At 60.9% G+C, this 23,482-nt stretch overlaps 1 protein-coding gene across 4 annotated transcripts in view; it reads right to left on the reverse strand.

The window, feature by feature from the left end:
• Positions 1-3,048: 3,048 nt before the first annotated feature.
• Positions 3,049-23,482, reverse strand: part of ARFIP2 (ARF interacting protein 2) — a 177,742-nt gene continuing 157,308 nt past the window's right edge. For all 4 annotated transcript variants that reach the window (XM_075584159.1, XM_075584157.1, XM_075584160.1 and 1 more), the window contains 3 exons: positions 18,147-18,304; positions 15,258-15,432; positions 3,049-3,218 (listed from right to left, as the gene is read on the reverse strand). In XM_075584159.1, the coding sequence (XP_075440274.1) occupies positions 3,063-3,218; positions 15,258-15,432; positions 18,147-18,304 (489 nt within the window). In that variant the 3' untranslated portion in view covers positions 3,049-3,062. The remainder of the gene's footprint in view (positions 3,219-15,257; positions 15,433-18,146; positions 18,305-23,482) is intronic.

The following is a 23,482-nucleotide window of genomic DNA, read 5'->3' on the forward strand; positions in this document are numbered from 1 at the left end:
GAGATAGGAGTGTATGATGGGTAACGGGAGGAGTGACGGGGAGCGGGTTATGTAAGGAGATAGGAGTGTATGATGGGTAACGGGAGGAGTGACGGGGAGCGGGTTACGTAGGGAGATAGGAGTGTATGATGGGTAACGGGAGGAGTGACGGGGAGCGGGTTATGTAGGGAGATAGGAGTGTATGATGGTAACGGGAGGAGAGACGGGGAGCGGTTATGTAGGGAGATAGGAGTGTATGATGGGTAACGGGAGGAGTGACGGGGAGCGGTTATGTAGGGAGATAGGAGTGTATGATGGGTAACGGGAGGAGTGACGGGGAGCGGGTTATGTAGGGAGATAGGAGTGTATGATGGGTAACGGGAGGAGAGACGGGGAGCGGGTTATGTAGGGAGATAGGAGTGTATGATGGGTAACGGGAGGAGTGACGGGGAGCGAGTTATGTAGGGAGATAGGAGTGTATGATGGGTAACGGGAGGAGTGACGGGGAGTGGGTTATGTAGGGAGATAGGAGTGTATGATGGGTAACGGGAGGAGAGACGGGGACCGGGTTATGTAGGGAGATAGGAGTGTATGATGGGTAACGGGAGGAGTGACGGGGAGCGGGTTATGTAGGGGGATAGGAGTGTATGATGGGTAACGGGAGGAGTGACGGGGAGCGGTTATGTAGGGAGATAGGAGTGTATGATGGGTAACGGGAGGAGTGACGGGGAGCGGTTATGTAGGGAGATAGGAGTGTATGATGGGTAACGGGAGGAGTGACGGGGAGCGGTTACGTAGGGAGATAGGAGTGTATGATGGGTAACGGGAGGAGTGACGGGGAGCGGGTTATGTAGGGAGATAGGAGTGTATGATGGGTAACGGGAGGAGTGACGGGGAGCGGGTTATGTAGGGAGATACTGTAGGAGTGTATGATGGGTAACGGGAGGAGTGACGGGGAGCGGGTTATGTAGGGAGATAGGAGTGTATGATGGGTAACGGGAGGAGTGACGGGGAGCGGGTTATGTAGGGAGATAGGAGTGTATGATGGGTAACGGGAGGAGTGACGGGGAGCGGTTATGTAGGGAGATAGGAGTGTTTGATGGGTAACGGGAGGAGTGACGGGGAGCGGGTTATGTAGGGAGATACTGTAGGAGTGTATGATGGGTAACGGGAGGAGTGACGGGGAGCGGGTTATGTAGGGAGATAGGAGTGTATGATGGGTAACGGGAGGAGTGACGGGGAGCGGTTATGTAGGGAGATAGGAGTGTATGATGGGTAACGGGAGGAGTGACGGGGAGCGGGTTATGTAGGGAGATAGGAGTGTATGATGGGTAACGGGAGGAGTGACGGGGAGCGGGTTATGTAGGGAGATAGGAGTGTATGATGGGTAACGGGAGGAGTGACGGGGAGCGGTTATGTAGGGAGATAGGAGTGTATGATGGGTAACGGGAGGAGTGACGGGGAGCGGGTTATGTAGGGAGATAGGAGTGTATGATGGGTAACGGGAGGAGAGAACGGGAGCGGTTATGTAGGGAGATAGGAGTGTATGATGGGTAACAGGAGGAGTGACGGGGAGCGGTTATGTAGGGAGATAGGAGTGTATGATGGGTAACGGGAGGAGTGACGGGGAGCGGGTTATGTAGGGAGATAGGAGTGTATGATGGGTAACGGGAGGAGAGACGGGGAGCGGTTATGTAGGGAGATAGGAGTGTATGATGGGTAACGGGAGGAGTGACGGGGAGCGGGTTATGTAGGGAGATAGGAGTGTATGATGGGTAACGGGAGGAGTGACGGGGAGTGGGTTATGTAGGGAGATAGGAGTGTATGATGGGTAACGGGAGGAGTGACGGGGAGCGGTTATGTAGGGAGATAGGAGTGTATGATGGGTAACGGGAGGAGTGACGGGGAGTGGGTTATGTAGGGAGATAGGAGTGTATGATGGGTAACGGGAGGAGTGACGGGGAGCGGGTTATGTAGGGAGATAGGAGTGTATGATGGGTAATGGGAGGAGTGACGGGGAGCGGGTTATGTAGGGAGATAGGAGTGTATGATGGGTAACTTCTCTAAGGAGGTTGCCCATCTCATGTAAAGTGCCATTCGTTCCTTGTGATATTTTGAGTTATATGGGAATGGATCTACAGGTAATAAGGGAAAAGGGCAGCAACCTCGCAGGCTGTGGGACCCCAGGACAGGAGGGAGATAGGGGGAGCAGGCTGTGGGACCCCAGCACAGGAGGGAGATAGGGGGAGCAGGCTGTGGGACCCCTGGACCGGGGGAGATAGGGGGAGCAGGCTGTGGGACCCCAGGACAGGAGGGAGCTTAATGTTCAAGTTCTGTGCGAGACTCATAGAATATTAGTGTCCCACACAGATCTTGGGGAGGGTACACGTGTCACCCACAGATCCTGGGGAGGGTACACGTGTCCCACACAGATCCTGGGGAGGGTGCACGTGTCCCACACAGATCCTGGGGAGGGTGCACTTGTCCCACACAGATCCTGGGGAGGGGACACGTGTCCCACACAGATCCTGGGAGGGGACACGTGTCCCACACAGATCCTTGGGAGGGGACAGCACAGTAACATAGGGGACATCCCTCCCTGTTGCACCCAAAACATGCACAGAAAAGTAACAGATGTACATACCGATACACACACGCACGCTTGCCACCATACATACATACATACATACACACAGATACATACACGTGTGTTCATGTGCGTGTATCTACATACATACACATACATAACTATATAACACACAGACATACAGGTGCACATTCTGCGGCATTGAGTTCAGACCGCGCCCCTCCCCCCCGCCCGCGTCCCTCCAGTCACTGCTCCTCCAGCCAGGAAGGCTTCTCGGGGCCCGCGCCCCCCCACGCCCGCGTCCCTCCCCCGCCCGCGTCCCTCCCCCGCGTCCCTCTAGACACTGCTCCTCCAGCCAGGAAGGCTTCTCGCTGCCTGCGCCCCCCCCCGCCCGCGTCCCTCCCCCGTGTCCCTTCAGTCACTGCTCCTCCAGCCAGGAAGGCTTCTCGCTGCCCGCGCCCCCCCTCGCCCGCCTCCCTCCCCCGCGTCCCTCCAGTCACTGCTCCTCCAGCCAGGAAGGCTTCTCGCTGCCCGCGCTGTGCAGCTTGATGTTAAACTGCTGCAGGGAAGCCTCCAGCTGCTGCTGATTCCCAGCAAAGTACGAGGAGACGGCGTTATGGAAGAGAAGGAGCTGCTTGTGCATCACTTTCACCTGCAGAGAGAGGGGACATTGTCACCACAACACGTCCCTGAGTGGGGAGCCCTCCCTGAGTGGGGAGCCCTCCCTGAGTGGGAAGCCCTCCCTGAGTGGGGAGCCCTCCCTGAGTGGAAGCCTTGGTACGCTCTACGTCCCCCCACGCCAGTACCAAACAGATAGGGATTAGGGGTAGGACAGTCGTTGTGTGTCCCCTTCCCGTCAGGGTCTCTCCTCATTGGGTTTGTGTCTCGGCACAGGGAATAATTCACCAGTACAGAAGGCTCATTGTCTCCTATTCTAGTGCTGCAGGAAGAAAACTTTTGGTTCTTTCTGTGACCGTGGGTGTGCCTGTTACACGAGACTCTGCAGTTCAGGCTAATGAGTGATAATTGTGCCTCCTCCGTGTCACAGCGCTAGGCTGTGTGTCCGCGTGTCACAGCGCTAGGCTGTGTGTCCCCGTGTCACAGCGCTAGGCTGTGTGTCTCCCCGTGTCACAGCGCTAGGCTGTTTGTGTCCCTGTGTCACAGCGCTAGGCTGTGTGTCTCCCCGTGTCACAGCGCTAGAGGGGGGGGGGAGAGAGGAGGAGAGGGGGGAGGGGAAAGAGAGGGGGAGGAGAGGGGGGTGAGGAGGTAGGACAGAGCTAGGCGGAGCTGAATCCCCATGCTTGTGTACTGGCGTGGACGGACTAGAAAACATAGAATTATGGGAAATCGGCAAGAATAAACTCTCCCAGTTGGGGAAGGAGGGGGAATGTCCGCTCTCCCAGTTGGGAAGGAGGGGGAATGTCCGCTCTCCCAGTTGGGGAAGGAGGGGGAATGTCCGTTCTCCCAGTTGGGGAAGGAGGGTGAATGTCCGCTCCCCAGTTGGGGAAGGAGGGACGTGTCCGCTCTCCCAGTTGGGGAAGGAGGGGGCGTGTCCGCTCTCCCAGTTGGGGAAGGAGGGGGAAAGTCCGCTCTCCCAGTTGGGGAAGGAGGAGGAATGTCGGCTCTCCCAGTTGGGGAAGGAGGGGGAATGTCCGCTCTCCCAGTTGGGGAAGGAGGGGGAATGTCGGCTCTCCCAGTTGGGGAAGGAGGGTGAATGTCGGCTCTCCCAGTTGGGGAAGGAGGGTGAATGTCCACTCTCCCAGTTGGGGAAGGAGGGGGAATGTCCGCTCTCCCAGTTGGGGAAGGAGGGGGAATGTCGGCTCTCCCAGTTGGGGAAGGAGGGGGAATGTCGGCTCTCATAGTTGGGGAAGGAGGGGGAAGGAGGGGGAATGTCGGCTCTCCCAGTTGGGGAAGGAGGGGGAAAGTCGGCTCTCCCAGTTGGGGAAGGAGGGGGAACGTCGGCTCTCCCAGTTGGGGAAGGAGGGGGAATGTCGGCTCTCCCAGTTGGGGAAGTAGGGGGAAGGAGGGGGAACGTCGGCTCTCCCAGTTGGGGAAGGAGGGGGAATGTCGGCTCTCCCAGTTGGGGAAGGAGGGGGAAGGAGGGGGAACGTCGGCTCTCCCAGTTGGGGAAGGAGGGGGATACGTCGGCTCTCCCAGTTGGGGAAGGAGGGGGAATGTCGGCTCTCCCAGTTGGGGAAGGAGGGGGAATGTCGGCTCTCCCAGTTGGGGAAGGATGGTGAATGTCCGCTCCCCCAGTTGGGGAAGGAGGGGGAATGTCCACTCTCCCAGTTGGGGAAGGAGGGGGAATGTCCGCTCCCCCAGTTGGGGAAGGAGGGGGAATGTCCGCTCTCCCAGTTGGGGAAGGAGGGGGAATGTCCGCTCTCCCAGTTGGGGAAGGAGGGGGCGTGTCCGCTCTCCCAGTTGGGGAAGAAGGGGGCGTGTCCGCTCTCCCAGTTGGGGAAGAAGGGGGCGTGTCCGCTCTCCCAGTTGGGGAAGGAGGGGGAATGTCCGCTCTCCCAGTTGGGGAAGGAGGGGGAGTGTCCGCTCTCCCAGTTGGGGAAGGAGGGGGAGTGTCCGCTCTCCCAGTTGGGGAAGGAGGGTGAATTTCCGCTCCCCCAGTTGGGGAAGGAGGGGGAATGTCCGCTCTCCCAGTTGGGGAAGGAGGGGGAATGTCCGCTCTCCCAGTTGGGGAAGGAGGGGGAATGTCCGCTCTCCAAGTTGGGGAAGGAGGGGGAATGTCCACTCTCCCAGTTGGGGAAGGAGGGGGAATGTCCGCTCTCCCAGTTGGGGAAGGAGGGGGAATGTCCGCTCTCCCAGATGGGGAAGGAGGGGGAATGTCCGCTCTCCCAGATGGGGAAGGAGGGGGAATGTCCGCTCTCCCAGATGGGGAAGGAGGGGGAATGTCCGCTCTCCCAGTTGGGGAAGGAGGGGGAATGTCCGCTCTCCCAGTTGGGGAAGTAGGGGGAATGTCCGCTCTCCCAGTTGGGGAAGGAGGGGGAATGTCAGCTCTCCCAGATGGGGAAGGAGGGGGAATGTCAGCTCTCCCAGTTGGGGAAGGAGGGGGAATGTCCGCTCTCCCAGTTTGGGAAGGAGGGGGAATGTCCGCTCTCCCAATTGGGGAAGGAGGGGGAATGTCCGCTCTCCCAGTTGGGGAAGGAGGGGGAATGAGGGGGAATGTCCGCTCTCCCAGTTGGGGAAGGAGGGTGAATGTCGGCTCTCCCAGTTGGGGAAGGAGGGGGAAGGAGGGGGAATGTCGGCTCTCCCAGTTGGGGAAGGAGGGGGAATGTCGGCTCTCCCAGTTGGGGAAGGAGGGGGAATGTCCGCTCTCCCAGTTGGGGAAGGAGGGGGAATGTCCGCTCTCCCAGTTGGGGAAGGAGGGGGAATGTCGGCTCTCCCAATTGGGGAAGGAGGGGGAATGTCGGCTCTCCCAGTTGGGGAAGGAGGGGGAATGTCCACTCTCCCAGATGGGGAAGGAGGGGGAATGTCCGCTCTCCCAGTTGGGGAAGGAGGGGGAATGTCTCTCTCCCAGTTGGGGAAGGAGGGGGAATGTCCGCTCTCCCAGTTGGGGAAGGAGGGGGAATGTCTGCTCTCCCAGTTGGGGAAGGAGGGGGAATGTCTCTCTCCCAGTTGGGGAAGGAGGGGGAGTGTCCGTTCTCCCAGTTGGGGAGGAGGGGGAATGTCCGCTCTCCCAGTTGGGGAAGGAGGGGGAATGTCCGCTCTCCCAGTTGGGGAAGGAGGGGGAATGTCCGCTCTCCCAGTTGGGGAAGGAGGGGGAATGTCCGCTCTCCCAGTTGGGGAAGGAGGGGGAATGTCCGCTCTCCCAGTTGGGGAAGGAGGGGGAATGTCCGCTCTCCCAGTTGGGGAAGGAGGGGGAATGTCCGCTCTCCCAGTTGGGGAAGGAGGGGGAATGTCCGCTCTCCCAGTTGGGGAAGGAGGGGGAATGTCCGCTCTCCCAGTTGGGGAAGGAGGGGGAATGTCCGCTCTCCCAGTTGGGGAAGGAGGGGGAATGTCCGCTCTCCCAGTTGGGGAAGGAGGGGGAATGTCCGCTCTCCCAGTTGGGGAAGGAGGGGGAATGTCCGCTCTCCCAGTTGGGGAAGGAGGGGGAATGTCCGCTCTCCCAGTTGGGGAAGGAGGTGGAATGTCCGCTCTCCCAGTTGGGGAAGGAGGGGGAATGTCCGCTCTCCCAGTTGGGGAAGGATGGGGAATGTCCGCTCTCCCAGTTGGGGAAGGAGTGGGAATGTCCGCTCTCCCAGTTGGGGAAGGAGGGGGAATGTCCGCTCCCCCAGTTGGGGAAGGAGGGGGAATGTCCGCTCTCCCAGTTGGGGAAGGAGGGGGAATGTCCGCTCTCCCAGTTGGGGAAGGAGGGGGAATGTCCGCTCTCCCAGTTGGGGAAGGAGGGGGCGTGTCCGCTCTCCCAGTTGGGGAAGGAGGGGGAATGTCCGCTCTCCCAGTTGGGGAAGGAGGGGGAGTGTCCGCTCTCCCAGTTGGGGAAGGAGGGGGAGTGTCCGCTCTCCCAGTTGGGGAAGGAGGGTGAATGTCCGCTCCCCCAGTTGGGGAAGGAGGGGGAATGTCCGCTCTCCCAGTTGGGGAAGGAGGGGGAATGTCCGCTCTCCCAGTTGGGGAAGGAGGGGGAATGTCCGCTCTCCCAGTTGGGGAAGGAGGGGGAATGTCCGCTCTCCCAGTTGGGGAAGGAGGAGGAATGTCCGCTCTCCCAGTTGGGGAAGGAGGGGGAAGGAGGGGGAATGTCGGCTCTCCCAGTTGGGGAAGGAGGGGGAATGTCCGCTCTCCCAGTTGGGGAAGGAGGGGGAAGGAGGGGGAATGTCGGCTCTCCCAGTTGGGGAAGGAGGGGGAATGTCCGCTCTCCAGTTGGGGAAGGAGGGGGAATGTCCGCTCTCCCAGATGGGGAAGGAGGGGGAATGTCCGCTCTCCCAGTTGGGGAAGGAGGGGGAATGTCTCTCTCCCAGTTGGGGAAGGAGGGGAGTGTCCGCTCTCCCAGTTGGGGAAGGAGGGGGAATGTCCGTTCTCCCAGTTGGGGAGGAGGGGGAATGTCCGCTCTCCCAGTTGGGGAAGGAGGGGGAATGTCCGCTCTCCCAGTTGGAGAAGGAGGGGGAATGTCCGCTCTCCCAGTTGGGGAAGGAGGGGGAATGTCCGCTCTCCCAGTTGGGGAAGGAGGGGGAATGTCCGCTCTCCCAGTTGGGGAAGGAGGGGGAATGTCCGCTCTCCCAGTTGGGGAAGGAGGGGGAATGTCCGCTCTCCCAGTTGGGGAAGGAGGGGGAATGTCCGCTCTCCCAGTTGGGGAAGGAGGGGGAATGTCCGCTCTCCCAGTTGGGGAAGGAGGGGGAATGTCCGCTCTCCCAGTTGGGGAAGGAGGGGGAATGTCCGCTCTCCCAGTTGGGGAAGGAGGGGGAATGTCCGCTCTCCCAGTTGGGGAAGGAGGGGGAATGTCCGCTCTCCCAGTTGGGGAAGGAGGGGGAATGTCCGCTCTCCCAGTTGGGGAAGGAGGGGGAATGTCCGCTCTCCCAGTTGGGGAAGGAGGGGGAATGTCCGCTCTCCCAGATGGGGAAGGAGGGGGAATGTCCGCTCTCCCAGATGGGGAAGGAGGGGGAATGTCCGCTCTCCAGGTTGGGGAAGGAGGGGGAATGTCCGCTCTCCCAGTTGGGGAAGGAGGGGGAATGTCCGCTCTCCCAGTTGGGGAAGGAGGGGGAATGTCCGCTCTCCCAGATGGGGAAGGAGGGGGAATGTCAGCTCTCCCAGTTGGGGAAGGAGGGGGAAGGAGGGGGAATGTCGGCTCTCCCAGTTGGGGAAGGAGGGGGAATGTCCGCTCTCCCAGTTGGGGAAGGAGGGGGAATGTCCGCTCTCCCAGATGGGGAAGGAGGGGGAATGTCCGCTCTCCCAGTTGGGGAAGGAGGGGGAATGTCCGCTCTCCCAGTTGGGGAAGGAGGGGGAATGTCCGCTCTCCCAGTTGGGGAAGGAGAGGGAATGTCCGCTCTCCCAGTTTGGGAAGGAGGGGGAATGTCCGCTCTCCCAGTTGGGGAAGGAGGGAGAATGTCCGCTCTCCCAGTTGGGGAAGGAGGGGGAATGTCGGCTCTCCCAGTTGGGGAAGGAGTGGGAATGTCCACTCCCCCAGTTGGGGAAGGATGGGGAATGTCCGCTCTCCCAGTTGGGGAAGGAGGGGGAATGTCCGCTCCCCCTGTTGGGGAAGGAGGGGGAATGTCCGCTCTCCCAGATGGGGAAGGAGGGGGAATGTCTCTCTCTCTCCCAGTTGGGGAAGGAGGGGGAATGTCCGCTCCCCCGGTTGGGGAATGTCCGCTCCCCCGGTTGGGGAAGGAGGGGGAATGTCCGCTCTCCCAGTTGGGGATGGAGGGGGAATGTCCGCTCTCCCAGTTGGGGAAGGAGGGGGAATGTCTCTCTCTCTCCCAGTTGGGGAAGGAGGGGGAATGTCCGCTACCCCGGTTGGGGAAGGAGGGGGAATGTCCGCTCTCCCAGTTGGGGATGGAGGGGGAATGTCCGCTCTCCCAGTTGGGGATGGAGGGGGAATGTCCGCTCTCCCAGTTGGGGATGGAGGGGGAATGTCCGCTCTCCCAGTTGGGGATGGAGGGGGAATGTCCGCTCTCCCAGTTGGGGAAGGAGGGGGAATGTCCGCTCTCCCAGTTGGGGAAGGAGGGGGAATGTCCGCTCTCCCAGTTGGGGAAGGAGGGGGAATGTCCGCTCTCCCAGTTGGGGAAGGAGGGGGAATGTCCGCTCTCCCAGTTGGGGAAGGAGGGGGAATGTCCGCTCTCCCAGTTGGGGAAGGAGGGGGAATGTCCGCTCTCCCAGTTGGGGAAGGAGGGGGAATGTCCGCTCTCCCAGTTGGGGAAGGAGGGGGAATGTCCGCTCTCCCAGTTGGGGAAGGAGGGGGAATGTCCGCTCTCCCAGTTGGGGAAGGAGGGGGAATGTCCGCTCTCCCAGTTGGGGAAGGAGGGGGAATGTCCGCTCTCCCAGTTGGGGAAGGAGGGGGAATGTCCGCTCTCCCAGTTGGGGAAGGAGGGGGAATGTCCGCTCTCTCAGTTGAGGAAGGAGGGGGCGTGTCCGCTCTCCCAGTTGGGGAAGGAGGGGGAATGTCCGCTCTCCCAGTTGGGGAAGGAGGGGGAATGTCCGCTCTCCCAGTTGGGGAAGGAGGGGGAATGTCCGCTCTCCCAGTTGGGGAAGGAGGGGGAATATCCGCTCTCCCAGTTGGGGAAGGAGGGGGAATGTCCGCTCTCCCAGTTGGGGAAGGAGGGGGAATGTCCGCTCTCCCAGTTGGGGAAGGAGGGGGAATAACGGCTCTCCCAGTTGGGGAAGGAGGGGGAATGTCCGCTCTCCCAGTTGGGAAGGAGGGGGAATGTCCGCTCTCCCAGTTGGGGAAGGAGGGGCGCGTCCGTTCTCCCAGTTGGGGAAGGAGGGGGAATGTCCGCTCTCCCAGTTGGGGAAGGAGTGGGAATGTCAGCTCTCCCAGTTGGGGAAGGAGGGGGAATGTCCGCTCTCCCAGTTGGGGAAGGAGGGGGAATGTCCGCTCTCCCAGTTGGGGAAGGAGGGGGAATGTCCGCTCCCCCAGTTGGGGAAGGAGGGGGAATGTCCGCTCTCCCTGTTGGGGAAGGAGGGGGAATGTCCGCTCTCCCAGTTGGGGAAGGAGGGGGAATGTCCGCTCTCCCAGTTGGGGAAGGAGGGGGAATGTCCGCTCTCCCAGTTGGAGAAGGAGGGGGAATGTCCGCTCTCCCAGTTGGGGAAGGAGGGGGAATGTCTGCTCTCCCAGATGGGGAAGGAGGGGGAATGTCCGCTCTCCCAGATGGGGAAGCAGGGGGAATGTCCGCTCTCCCAGTTGGGGAAGGAGGGGGAATGTCCGCTCTCCCAGTTGGGGAAGGAGGGGGAATGTCAGCTCTCCCAGATGGGGAAGGAGGGGGAATGTCAGCTCTCCCAGTTGGAGAAGGAGGGGGAATGTCCGCTCTCCCAGTTTGAGAAGGAGGGGGAATGACCGCTCTCCCAGTTGGGGAAGGAGGGGGAATGTCGGCTCTCCCAGTTGGGGAAGGAGGGGGAAGGAGGGGGAATGTCGGCTCTCCCAGTTGGGGAAGGAGGGGGAATGTCGGCTCTCCCAGTTGGGGAAGGAGGGGGAATGTCGGCTCTCCCAGTTGGGGAAGGAGGGGGAATGTCCGCTCTCCCAGTTGGGGAAGGAGGGGGAATGTCCGCTCTCCCAGATGGGGAAGGAGGGGGAATGTCCGCTCTCCCAGTTGGGGAAGGAGGGGGAATGTCTCTCTCCCAGTTGGGGAAGGAGAGGGAGTGTCCGCTCTTCCAGTTGGGGAAGGAGGGGGAATGTCCGTTCTCCCAGTTGGGGAGGAGGGGGAATGCCCGCTCTCCCAGTTGGGGAGGAGGGGGAATGCCCGCTCTCCCAGTTGGGGAAGGAGGGGGAATGTCCGCTCTCCCAGTTGGGGAAGGAGGGGGAAGGAGGGGGAATGTCCGCTCTCCCAGTTGGGGAAGGAGGGGGAATGTCCGTTCTCCCAGTTGGGGAAGGAGGGGGAATGTCCGCTCTCGCAGTTGGGGAAGGAGGGGGAATGTCCGCTCTCCCAGTTGGGGAAGGAGGGGGAATGTCCGCTCTCCCAGTTGGGGAAGGAGGGGGAATGTCCGCTCTCCCAGTTGGGGAAGGAGGGGGAATGTCCGCTCTCCCAGTTGGGGAAGGAGGGGGAATGTCCGCTCTCCCAGTTGGGGAAGGAGGGGGAATGTCCGCTCTCCCAGTTGGGGAAGGAGGGGGAATGTCCGCTCTCCCAGTTGGGGAAGGAGGGGGAATGTCCGCTCTCCCAGTTGGGGAAGGAGGGGGAATGTCCGCTCTCCCAGTTGGGGAAGGAGGGGCAATGTCCGCTCTCCCAGTTGGGGAAGGAGGGGGAATGTCCGCTCTCCCAGTTGGGGAAGGAGGGGGAATGTCCGCTCTCCCAGATGGGGAAGGAGGGGGAATGTCCGCTCTCCAGGTTGGGGAAGGAGGGGGAATGTCCGCTCTCCCAGTTGGGGAAGGAGGGGGAATGTCCGCTCTCCCAGTTGGGGAAGGAGGGGGAATGTCCGCTCTCCCAGTTGGGGAAGGAGGGGGAATGTCCGCTCTCCCAGATGGGGAAGGAGGGGGAATGTCAGCTCTCCCAGTTGGGGAAGGAGGGGGAATGTCCGCTCTCCCAGTTTGGGAAGGAGGGGGAATGTCCGCTCTCCCAGTTGGGGAAGGAGGGGGAATGTCGGCTCTCCCAGTTGGGGAAGGAGGGGGAAGGAGGGGGAATGTCGGCTCTCCCAGTTGGGGAAGGAGGGGGAATGTCCGCTCTCCCAGTTGGGGAAGGAGGGGGAATGTCTCTCTCTCTCCCAGTTGGGGAAGGAGGGGGAATGTCCGCTCCCCCGGTTGGGGAAGGAGGGGGAATGTCCGCTCTCCCAGTTGGGGATGGAGGGGGAATGTCCGCTCTCCCAGTTGGGGAAGGAGGGGGAATGTCTCTCTCTCTCCCAGTTGGGGAAGGAGGGGGAATGTCCGTTACCCCGGTTGGGGAAGGAGGGGGAATGTCCGCTCTCCCAGTTGGGGATGGAGGGGGAATGTCCGCTCTCCCAGTTGGGGATGGAGGGGGAATGTCCGCTCTCCCAGTTGGGGATGGAGGGGGAATGTCCACTCTCCCAGTTGGGGATGGAGGGGGAATGTCCGCTCTCCCAGTTGGGGATGGAGGGGGAATGTCCGCTCTCCCAGTTGGGGAAGGAGGGGGAATGTCCGCTCTCCCAGTTGGGGAAGGAGGGGGAATGTCCGCTCTCCCAGTTGGGGAAGGAGGGGGAATGTCCGCTCTCCCAGTTGGGGAAGGAGGGGGAATGTCCGCTCTCCCAGTTGGGGAAGGAGGGGGAATGTCCGCTCTCCCAGTTGGGGAAGGAGGGGGAATGTCCGATCTCCCAGTTGGGGAAGGAGGGGGAATGTCCGCTCTCCCAGTTGGGGAAGGAGGGGGAATGTCCGCTCTCCCAGTTGGGGAAGGAGGGGGAATGTCCGCTCTCCCAGTTGGGGAAGGAGGGGGAATGTCCGCTCTCCCAGTTGGGGAAGGAGGGGGAATGTCCGCTCTCCCAGTTGGGGAAGGAGGGGGAATGTCCACTCTCCCAGTTGGGGAAGGAGGGGCGTGTCCACTCTCCCAGTTGGGGAAGGAGGGGGAATGTCCGCTCTCCCAGTTGGGGAAGGAGGGGGAATGTCGGCTCTCCCAGTTGGGGAAGGAGGGGGAATGTCCGCTCTCCCAGTTGGGGAAGGAGGGGGAATGTCCGCTCTCCCAGTTGGGGAAGGAGGGAGAATGTCCGCTCTCCCAGTTGGGGAAGGAGAGGCGTGTCCGTTCTCCCAGTTGGGGAAGGAGTGGGAATGTCAGCTCTCCCAGTTGGGGAAGGAGGGGGAATGTCCACTCTCCCAGTTGGGGAAGGAGGGGGAATGTCCGCTCCCCCAGTTGGGGAAGGAGGGGGAATGTCCGCTCTCCCAGTTGGGGAAGGAGGGGGAATGTCCGCTCTCCCAGTTGGGGAAGGAGGGGGAATGTCCGCTCTCCCAGTTGGGGAAGGAGGGGGAATGTCCGCTCTCCCAGTTGGGGAAGGAGGGGGAATGTCCGCTCTCCCAGTTGGGGAAGGAGTGGGAATGTCAGCTCTCCCAGTTGGGGAAGGAGGGGGAATGTCCGCTCTCCCAGTTGGGGAAGGAGGGGGAATGTCCACTCCCCCAGTTGGGGAAGGAGGGGGAATGTCCGCTCTCCCAGTTGGGGAAGGAGGGGGAATGTCCGCTCTCCCAGTTGGGGAAGGAGGGGGAATGTCCGCTCTCCCAGTTGGGGAAGGAGGGGGAATGTCCGCTCTCCCAGTTGGGGAAGGAGGGGGAATGTCCGCTCTCCCAGTTGGGGAAGGAGGGGGAATGTCCGCTCTCCCAGTTGGGGAAGGAGGGGGAATGTCCGCTCTCCCAGATGGGGAAGGAGGGGGAATGTCCGCTCTCCCAGATGGGGAAGGAGGGGGAATGTCCGCTCTCCCAGATGGGGAAGGAGGGGGAATGTCCGCTCTCCCAGTTGGGGAAGGAGGGGGAATGTCCGCTCTCCCAGTTGGGGAAGGAGGGGGAATGTCAGCTCTCCCAGATGGGGAAGGAGGGGGAATGTCCGCTCTCTCAGTTGGAGAAGGAGGGGGATTGTCCGCTCTCCCAGTTTGGGAAGGAGGGGGAATGTCGGCTCTCCCAGTTGGGGAAGGAGGGGGAAGGAGGGGGAATGTCGGCTCTCCCAGTTGGGGAAGGAGGGGGAATGTCGGCTCTCCCAGATGGGGAAGGAGGGGGAATGTCTGCTCTCCCAGTTGGGGAAGGAGGGGGAATGTCCGCTCTCCCAGTTGGGGAAGGAGGGGGAATGTCCGCTCTTCCAGATGGGGAAGGAGGGGGAATGTCCGCTCTCCCAGTTGGGGAAGGAGGGGGAATGTCTCTCTCCCAGTTGGGTAAGGAGGGGGAGTGTCCGCTCTCCCAGTTGGGGAAGGAGGGGGAATGTCCGTTCTCCCCGTTGGGGAGGAGGGGGAATGTCCGCTCTCCCAGTTGGGGAAGGAGGGGGAAGGAGGGGGAATGTCTGCTCTCCCAGTTGGGGAAGGAGGGGGAATGTCGGCTCTCCCAGTTGGGGAAGGAGGGGGAATGTCCGCTCTCCCAGTTGGGGAAGGAGGGGGAATGTCCGCTCTCCCAGTTGGGGAAGGAGGGGGAATGTCCGCTCTCCCAGTTGGGGAAGGAGGGGCATGTCAGCTCTCCCAGTTGGGGAAGGAGGGGGAATGTCCGCTCTCCCAGTTGGGGAAGGAGGGGGAATGTCCGCTCTCCCAGTTGGGGAAGGAGGGGGAATGTCCGCTCCCCCAGTTGGGGAAGGAGGGGGAATGTCCGCTCTCCCAGTTGGGGAAGGAGGGGGAATGTCCGCTCTGCCAGTTGGGGAAGGAGGGGGAATGTCCGCTCTCCCAGTTGGGGAAGGAGGGGGAATGTCCGCTCTCCCAGTTGGGGAAGGAGGGGGAATGTCCGCTCTCCCAGTTGGGGAAGGAGGGGGAATGTCGGCTCTCCCAGTTGGGGAAGGAGGGGGAATGTCGGCTCTCCCAGTTGGGGAAGGAGGGGGAATGTCGGCTCTCCCAGTTGGGGAAGGAGGGGGAATGTCCGCTCTCCCAGTTGGGGAAGGAGGGGCGTGTCCGTTCTCCCAGTTGGGGAAGGAGGGGGAATGTCCGCTCTCCCAGTTGGGGAAGGAGGGGAAATGTCAGCTCTCCCAGTTGGGGAAGGAGGGGGAATGTCCGCTCTCCCAGTTGGGGAAGGAGGGGGAATGTCAGCTCTCCCAGTTGGGGAAGGAGGGGGAATGTCCGCTCCCCCAGTTGGGGAAGGAGGGGGAATGTCGGCTCTCCCAGTTGGGGAAGGAGGGGGAATGTCCGCTCTCCCAGTTGAGGAAGGAGGGGGAATGTCCGCTCTCCCAGTTGGGGAAGGAGGGGGAATGTCCGCTCTCCCAGGTGGGGAAGGAGGGGGAATGTCCGCTCTCCCAGGTGGGGAAGGAGGGGGAATGTCCGCTCTCCCAGTTGGGGAAGGAGGGGGAATGTCCGCTCTCCCAGTTGGGGAAGGAGGGGGAATGTCCGCTGTCCATTTTAAAAGGGGTGGGGGTGCTCTCAGTTTGGGAAGGGGTGTACTCTTTGTCCGTTTAGGTGGGGGTCTCTCAATGTTAGGGGGGGTCACCTTGTTCTCCTGCAGGAAGCGCAGTTTGATGGTGACGTCCCCTCGCAGTTTCTCGTACTTGCCGCGATGCGTCTGGAAGTTTTGCTGCGCAATCTCCATGCGGCAGAGGGTGACGGCGTCGCGCGGTCCCAGGCTCAGCTCCTCCAGGTCAGCGCGGTACGCATCGTACTCCAGCCTGGCGTGGAGGAGAGCACGCTGTACTGCGCCAGAAATAAGCGCTGACCGCCATGTGTCACACACGGGGGGCTCTCACACAGCGCAGTGTGTCTCACACGGGAGGCTCTCACACAGCGCAATGTGTCACACACACACGGGGGGCTCTCACACAGCGCAGTGTGTCACACACACACGGGGGGCTCTCACACTGCGCAATGTGTAACACACGGGGGGACTCTCACAGCGCAATGTCACACGGGGGGCTCACACCGCGCAGTGTCACACACGGGGGGGCTCTCACACAGCGCAGTGTCACACACGGGGGGGCTCTCACACAGCACAGTGTCACACACGGGGGGCTCTCACACAGCGCAGTGTCACACACAGGGGGGCTCTCACACAGCGCAGTGTCACACACGGGGGGCTCTCACACAGCGCAGTGTCACACACGGGGGCTCTCACACAGCGCAGTGTCACACACGGGGGGGGCTCTCACACAGCGCAATGTGTCACACACGGGGGGCTCTCACACAGCGCAATGTGTCACACACACACGGGGGGCTCTCACACAGCGCAGTGTGTCATACACAGGGGGCTCTCACACAGCGCAGTGTCACACACGGGGGGCTCTCACACAGCGCAATGTGTCACACACGGGGGGCTCTCACACAGCGCAATGTGTCACACACACGGGGGGCTCTCACACAGCGCAGTGTCACACACGGGGGGGAGCTCTCACACAGCGCATTGTGTCACACACGGGGGGCTCTCACACAGCGCAATGTGTCACACACACACGGGGGGGCTCTCACACAGCACAGTGTCACACACGGGGGGGAGCTCTCACACAGCGCATTGTGTCACACACGGGGGGCTCTCACACAGCGCAATGTGTCACACACACACGGGGGGGCTCTCACACAGCACAGTGTCACACACGGGGGGCTCTCACACAGCGCAGTGTCACACACGGGGGGGGGGGCTCTCACACAGCGCAGTGTCACACACGGGGGGGCTCTCACACAGCGCAGTGTCACACATACACGGGGGCTCTCACACAGCGCAGTGTCACACACGGGGGGCTCTCACACAGCGCAGTGTCACACACGGGGGGCTCTCACACAGCGCAGTGTCACACACACGGGGGGGCTCTCACACAGCGCAGTGTCACACATACACAGGGGGCTCTCACACAGCGCAGTGTGTCACACACGGGGGGCTCTCACATAGCGCAGTGTCACACATACACGGGGGGCTCTCACACAGCGCAGTGTCACACACGGGGGGGCTCTCACACAGCGCAGTGTCACACACGGGGGGCTCTCACACAGCGCAGTGTCACAGATACACGGGGGCTCTCACACAGCGCAATGTGTCACACACACGGGGGGCTCTCACACAGCGCAGTGTCACACACACGGGGGGGGGGGCTCTCACACGGCGCAGTGTCACACACGGGGGGGCTCTCACACAGCGCAGTGTCACACATACACGGGGGCTCTCACACAGCGCAGTGTCACACACGGGGGGGCTCTCACACAGCGCAGTGTCACACACACACACGGGGGGCTCTCACACAGCGCAGTGTCACACACACACGGGGGGCTCTCACACAGCGCAGTGTCACACACACACACGGGGGGCTCTCACACAGCGCAGTGTCACACACACACACGGGGGGGCTCTCACACAGCGCAGTGTCACACACACACACGGGGGGCTCTCACACAGCGCAGTGTCACACACACACGGGGGGCTCTCACACAGCGCAGTGTCACACACGGGGGGGCTCTCACACAGCGCAGTGTCACACACGGGGGGGCTCTCACACAGCGCAGTGCAACACACGGGGGGCTCTCACACAGCGCAGTGTCACACACACACGGGGGCTCTCACACAGCGCAGTGTCACACACACACACGGGGGGCTCTCACACAGCGCAGTGTCACATACACACGGGGGGCTCTCACACAGCGCAGTGTCACACACACACGGGGGGCTCTCACACAGAGCAGTGTCACACACACGGGGGGCTCTCACACAGCGCAGTGTCACACACACGGGGGGCTCTCACACAGAGCAGTTTCACACACACGGGGGGCTCTCACACAGCGCAGTGTCACACACACGGGGGGGCTCTCACACAGCGCAGTGTCACACACACGGGGGGCTCTCACACAGCGCAGTGTCACACACACGGGGGGCTCTCACACAGCGCAGTGTCACACACACGGGGGGCTCTCACACAGCGCAGTGTCACACACACGGGGGGGCTCTCACACAGCGCAGTGTCACACACACGGGGGGCTCTCACACAGCGCAGTGTCACACACACGGGGGGCTCTCACACAGCGCAGTGTCACAAACACACACGGGGGGCTCTCACACAGCGCAGTGTCACACACACACACACACACGGGGGGGCTCTCACACAGCACAGTGTCACACACACACACGGGGGGGCTCTCACACAGCGCAGTGTCACACACACACACACGGGGGGCTCTCACACAGCGCAGTGTCACACACACACACACGGGGGGGGCTCTCACACAGCGCAGTGTCACACACACACACACACGGGGGGGCTCTCACACAGCGCAGTGTCACACACACACACGGGGGGGCTCTCACACAGCGCAGTGTGTCACACACACACGGGGGGGCTCTCACACAGCGCAGTGTGTCACACACACACAGGGGGAGCTCACACAGTGATACAGACACACCCACCTGGCGGTCTCGTACTGTTTAACGGTCATTAGCGTGTCCTCCATGGTCTTGTTGATCAGGGTGTTGATACTGGATACGAAGAAGTTGACGGCCCCGAGCAGCGTCTCGCCGTTCTTACACAGGAGCTTCTGCGTCTCCGCGTTGTACCCAAACTCCTCCTGCAAGGGGGCAGCCGGAGAACGGGCGAGGGGTCAGCGAGGGGTCAGCCGGAGAACGGGTGAGGGGTCAGCCGGAGAACGGGTGAGGGGTCAGCCGGAGAACGGGCCAGAGGTCAGCGAGGGGTCAGCCGGAGAACGGGCCAGAGGTCAGCCGGAGAACGGGCCAGAGGTCAGCGAGGGGTCAGCCGGAGAACGGGCGAGAGGTCAGCCGGAGAACGGGCGAGGGGTCAGACGGAAAACGGGCGAGAGGTCAGCCGGAAAACGGGCGAGAGGTCAGCCGGAGAACGGGCGAGAGGTCAGCAAAAGGTCGGAAGGGAGAATGGGTGACAACCAGGCCCCGGAATGGACAGAACCAGGAGACAGTGAGGGATAGGAGGAGACAGGTGTGAGCGCCGCTCCCAGACCCGGAATGGACAGAACCAGGAGACAGTGAGGGATAGGAGGAGACAGGTGTGAGCGCCACTCCCAGACCCCAGAATGGACAGAACCAGGGGGCAGTGAGGGATAGGAGGAGACAGGTGTGAGCGCCACTCCCAGACCCCGGAATGGACAGAACCAGGAGACAGTGAGGGATAGGAGGAGACAGGTGTGAGTGCCGCTCCCAGACCCGGAATGGACAGAACCAGGAGACAGTGAGGGATAGGAGGAGACGGGTGTGAGCGCCGCTCCCAGACCCGGAATGGACAGAACCAGGAGACAGTGAGGGACAGGAGGAGACAGGTGTGAGCGCCATTCCCAGACCCGGAATGGACAGAACCAGGAGACAGTGAGGGATAGGAGGAGACAGGTGTGAGCGCCGCTCCCAGACCCGGAATGGACAGAACCAGGAGACAGTGAGGGACAGGAGGAGACAGGTGTGAGCGCCACTCCCAGACCCGGAATGGACAGAACCAGGAGACAGTGAAGGATAGGAGACAGGTGTGAGCGCCACTCCCAGACCCGGAATGGACAGAACCAGGAGACAGTGAGGGATAGGAGGAGACAGGTGTGAGAGCCGCTCCCAGACCCGGAATGGACAGAACCAGGAGACAGTGAGGGATAGGAGGAGACAGGTGTGAGCGCCGCTCCCAGACCCCAGAATGGACAGAACCAGGAGACAGTGAGGGACAGGAGGAGACAGGTGTGAGCGCCACTCCCAGACCCGGAATGGACAGAACCAGGAGACAGTGAGGGATAGGAGACAGGTGTGAGCGCCGCTCCCAGACCCGGAATGGACAGAACCAGGAGACAGTGAGGGACAGGAGGAGACAGGTGTGAGCGCCGCTCCCAGACCCCGGAATGGACAGAACCAGGAGACAGTGAGGGACAGGAGGAGACAGGTGTGAGCGCCACTCCCAGACCCGGAATGGACAGAACCAGGAGACAGTGAGGGATAGGAGGAGACAGGTGTGAGCGCCGCTCCCAGACCCGGAATGGACAGAACCAGGAGACAGTGAGGGATAGGAGGAGACAGGTGTGAGCGCCACTCCCAGACCCGGAATGGACAGAACCAGGAGACAGTGAGGGATAGGAGGAGACAGGTGTGAGCGCCTCTCCCAGACCCGGAATGGACAGAACCAGGAGACAGTGAGGGATAGGAGGAGACAGGTGTGAGCGCCGCTCCCAGACCCCGGAATGGACAGAACCAGGAGACAGGGAGGGATAGGAGGAGACAGGTGTGAGCGCCACTCCCAGACCCGGAATGGACAGAACCAGGAGACAGTGAGGGATATGAGGAGACAGGTGTGAGCGCCGCTCCCAGACCCGGAATGGACAGAACCAGGAGACAGGGAAGGATAGAAGGAGACAGGTGTGAGCGCCACTCCCAGACCCGGAATGGACAGAACCAGGAGACAGTGAGGGATAGGAGGAGACAGGTGTGAGAGCCGCTCCCAGACCCGGAATGGACAGAACCAGGAGACAGTGAGGGATAGGAGGAGACAGGTGTGAGCGCCGCTCCCAGACCCCAGAATGGACAGAACCAGGAGACAGTGAGGGACAGGAGGAGACAGGTGTGAGCGCCACTCCCAGACCCGGAATGGACAGAACCAGGAGACAGTGAGGGATAGGAGGAGACAGGTGTGAGCGCCGCTCCCAGACCCGGAATGGACAGAACCAGGAGACAGTGAGGGATAGGAGGAGACAGGTGTGAGCGCCGCTCCCAGACCCGGAATGGACAGAACCAGGAGACAGTGAGGGATAGGAGGAGACAGGTGTGAGCGCCGCTCCCAGACCCCGGAATGGACAGAACCAGGAGACAGGGAGGGATAGGAGGAGACAGGTGTGAGCGCCACTCCCAGACCCGGAATGGACAGAACCAGGAGACAGTGAGGGATATGAGGAGACAGGTGTGAGCGCCGCTCCCAGACCCGGAATGGACAGAACCAGGAGACAGGGAAGGATAGAAGGAGACAGGTGTGAGCGCCACTCCCAGACCCGGAATGGACAGAACCAGGAGACAGTGAGGGATAGGAGGAGACAGGTGTGAGTGCCACTCCCAGACCCGGAATGGACAGAACCAGGAGACAGGGAGGGATAGGAGGAGACAGGTGTGAGCGCCGCTCCCAGACCCCAGAATGGACAGAACCAGGAGACAGTGAGGGATAGGAGGAGACAGGTGTGAGCGCCACTCCCAGACCCCGGAATGGACAGAACCAGGAGACAGTGAGGGACAGGAGGAGACAGGTGTGAGCGCCGCTCCCAGACCCGGAATGGACAGAACCAGGAGACAGTGAGGGATAGGAGGAGACAGGTGTGAGCGCCGCTTCCAGGCCCCGGAATGGACAGAACCAGGAGACAGTGAGGAATAGGAGGAGACAGGTGTGAGCGCCGCTCCCAGACCCGGAATGGACAGAACCAGGAGACAGTGAGGAATAGGAGGAGACAGGTGTGAGCGCCGCTCCCAGACCCGGAATGGACAGAACCAGGAGACAGTGAGGGATAGGAGGAGACAGGTGTGAGCGCCGCTCCCAGACCCCGGAATGGACAGAACCAGGAGACAGTGAGGGACAGGAGGAGACAGGTGTGAGCCCCGCTCCCAGACCCCAGAATGGACAGAACCAGGAGACAGTGAGGGACAGGAGGAGACAGGTGTGAGCCCCGCTCCCAGACCCCGGGATGGACAGAACCAGGAGACAGTGAGGGACAGGAGGAGACAGGTGTGAGCGCCGCTCCCAGACCCCAGAATGGACAGAACCAGGAGACAGTGAGGGATAGGAGGAGACAGGTGTGAGCGCTGCTCACAGACCCGGAATGGACAGAACCAGGAGACAGTGAGGGACAGGAGGAGACAGGTGTGAGCGCCGCTCCCAGACCCGGAATGGACAGAACCAGGAGACAGTGAGGGACAGGAGGAGACAGGTGTGAGCGCCGCTCCCAGACCCGGAATGGACAGAACCAGGAGACAGTGAGGGACAGGAGGAGACAGGTGTGAGCGCCGCTCCCAGACCCCGGGATGGACAGAACCAGGAGACAGTGAGGGATAGGAGGAGACAGGTGTGAGCGCCGCTCCCAGGCCATTCCTGGACCAGAGTACAGAACCTCTAGCAGTGTGAGAGGCGAGCGTCGAGAGAGTGCCAGTGCTGAGAACGCCGAGTGCTGAGGGAATGCTGAGAGAGCGTTAGCACGGAGATAGCACCGAGTGGCAAGTGCAGAGTGCAGTGATGTGAGAGAACGAGCACTCTCAGAGCGCTGCGAGAGTGCTGCGAAAACGCGCGGTCACCGAGAGAGCACAGAGTGGCGGCGAGTGATAAGTGGTGGTTAGCGCTGACGATGGAAGAGTGCCAAGCGCCGGCGAGCACTGAGCACTGAGCACTGAGCAGTGAGTACTGAGCAGTGAGTGTCGTGGGAGAGGGGATTTGGCCCGGTATTAAAGTGGTTACACCTCATTTGACCACCCCCTGCCCTCACCTGGGAGGCGAGGGGTTAACTGGACTGAGGTCCAGTACTGTGTTTATGGCCCTGCTTCAGCACCAAATGTGTATCACTCCTAGACGAAGCGCCAGCAGAGCGTGAAACGCGTAGAGGAGGAGGCTGTGCTGCAGCCTGCTGTTTTACCTGTGTGTGTTCAATAAAGCTACCGTATTAAACTGGATCTGACGTCATTCGGCTGTTTGCTGTCACACCGGATTCTCCCCTTCATTTCCAAATGTGTATCCCCCTGTGAATATGTATTTTCCCCATTCCAGTGTCTGCACCAACATTTACACTGGGATCCAGTCGGGAGGGAAAGGGTTAATGTTAATTTAGTGAATATAGCCCTTTGTTCCTTTTCCCGCCTTTGCAGGCTCCATTTTGCAGTCTCTCCATAGGTCGCCATTGCAGCTCCATGTAATCCTATGGGGATTCCGGCGATTTGGGCCCGTTATCATAGAAGACCTGCAGGTGGCGCCCAAGAGGAGGAGCGGCGGTTCCCCATTGAAAGTCAACGGAGCAATGTGTTTCAATGGGTATTCCTCGACTCAGACCTCCAGGAACGGGTTGGCAGCCATCCAAACCGCAAGAGCGGAAACTATCTTGAAAAGAGCTTTGATCAATCCCCGGTCAAGTTCAGGTTCAATTGGCTGGGAAACTTAGGTTCTAGGGCACCCCGGAATAAAATTATTTTTGCCCCTAGATCCTAGGGGGCGACCAGTTGTCTACAACAGACCCCCTGATTAAAGGCTTCACCACTCTGATTGTGTACAATAGGGCGGAGAAACGCAGAGCTCGAGTTGTCTGTAAGTGCTATAATTCACAATTACAGACAATGGATTTCCTGACCAGATACATGTCTGGTAGACTGTAATGCGCCTTTTCTTCATGTGTGGGGCTAGTGAAATGAGACCCCAGGTGGAAAATGTGCACATGTGCCAACTAGCTGGGGGCATGGTCCAACAATGCTTCCCACGTTTGCTGGCACAGAGGGTTTGGGTGCAGGTAATTGTTAACCAATACCTGGCACCCAATGCTAAGGTATAGGGCTGGAATCCCATATAAACCAGTGTAAGCTCTATACCCAGTGTCTTCGTTACTACATCTACTTGTTACCTGATGCCTGAATAAATTGCTAATCCAGATCCCGATTGCTTCATTGCCCAAACCCTAAGTAAGTGTTATATTCTGTGTGTTATTTGTATAATCCTGTGTGTTCACCTTCTTTAAGGAATAAACTATATTTATTATATCTAAGGCTGAGTCCATAGAAGGACAGGCCGCGCG

This window comes from Ascaphus truei, unplaced genomic scaffold (assembly GCF_040206685.1).
Source record: "Ascaphus truei isolate aAscTru1 unplaced genomic scaffold, aAscTru1.hap1 HAP1_SCAFFOLD_461, whole genome shotgun sequence".
Taxonomy (NCBI): Eukaryota; Metazoa; Chordata; class Amphibia; order Anura; family Ascaphidae; genus Ascaphus; species Ascaphus truei.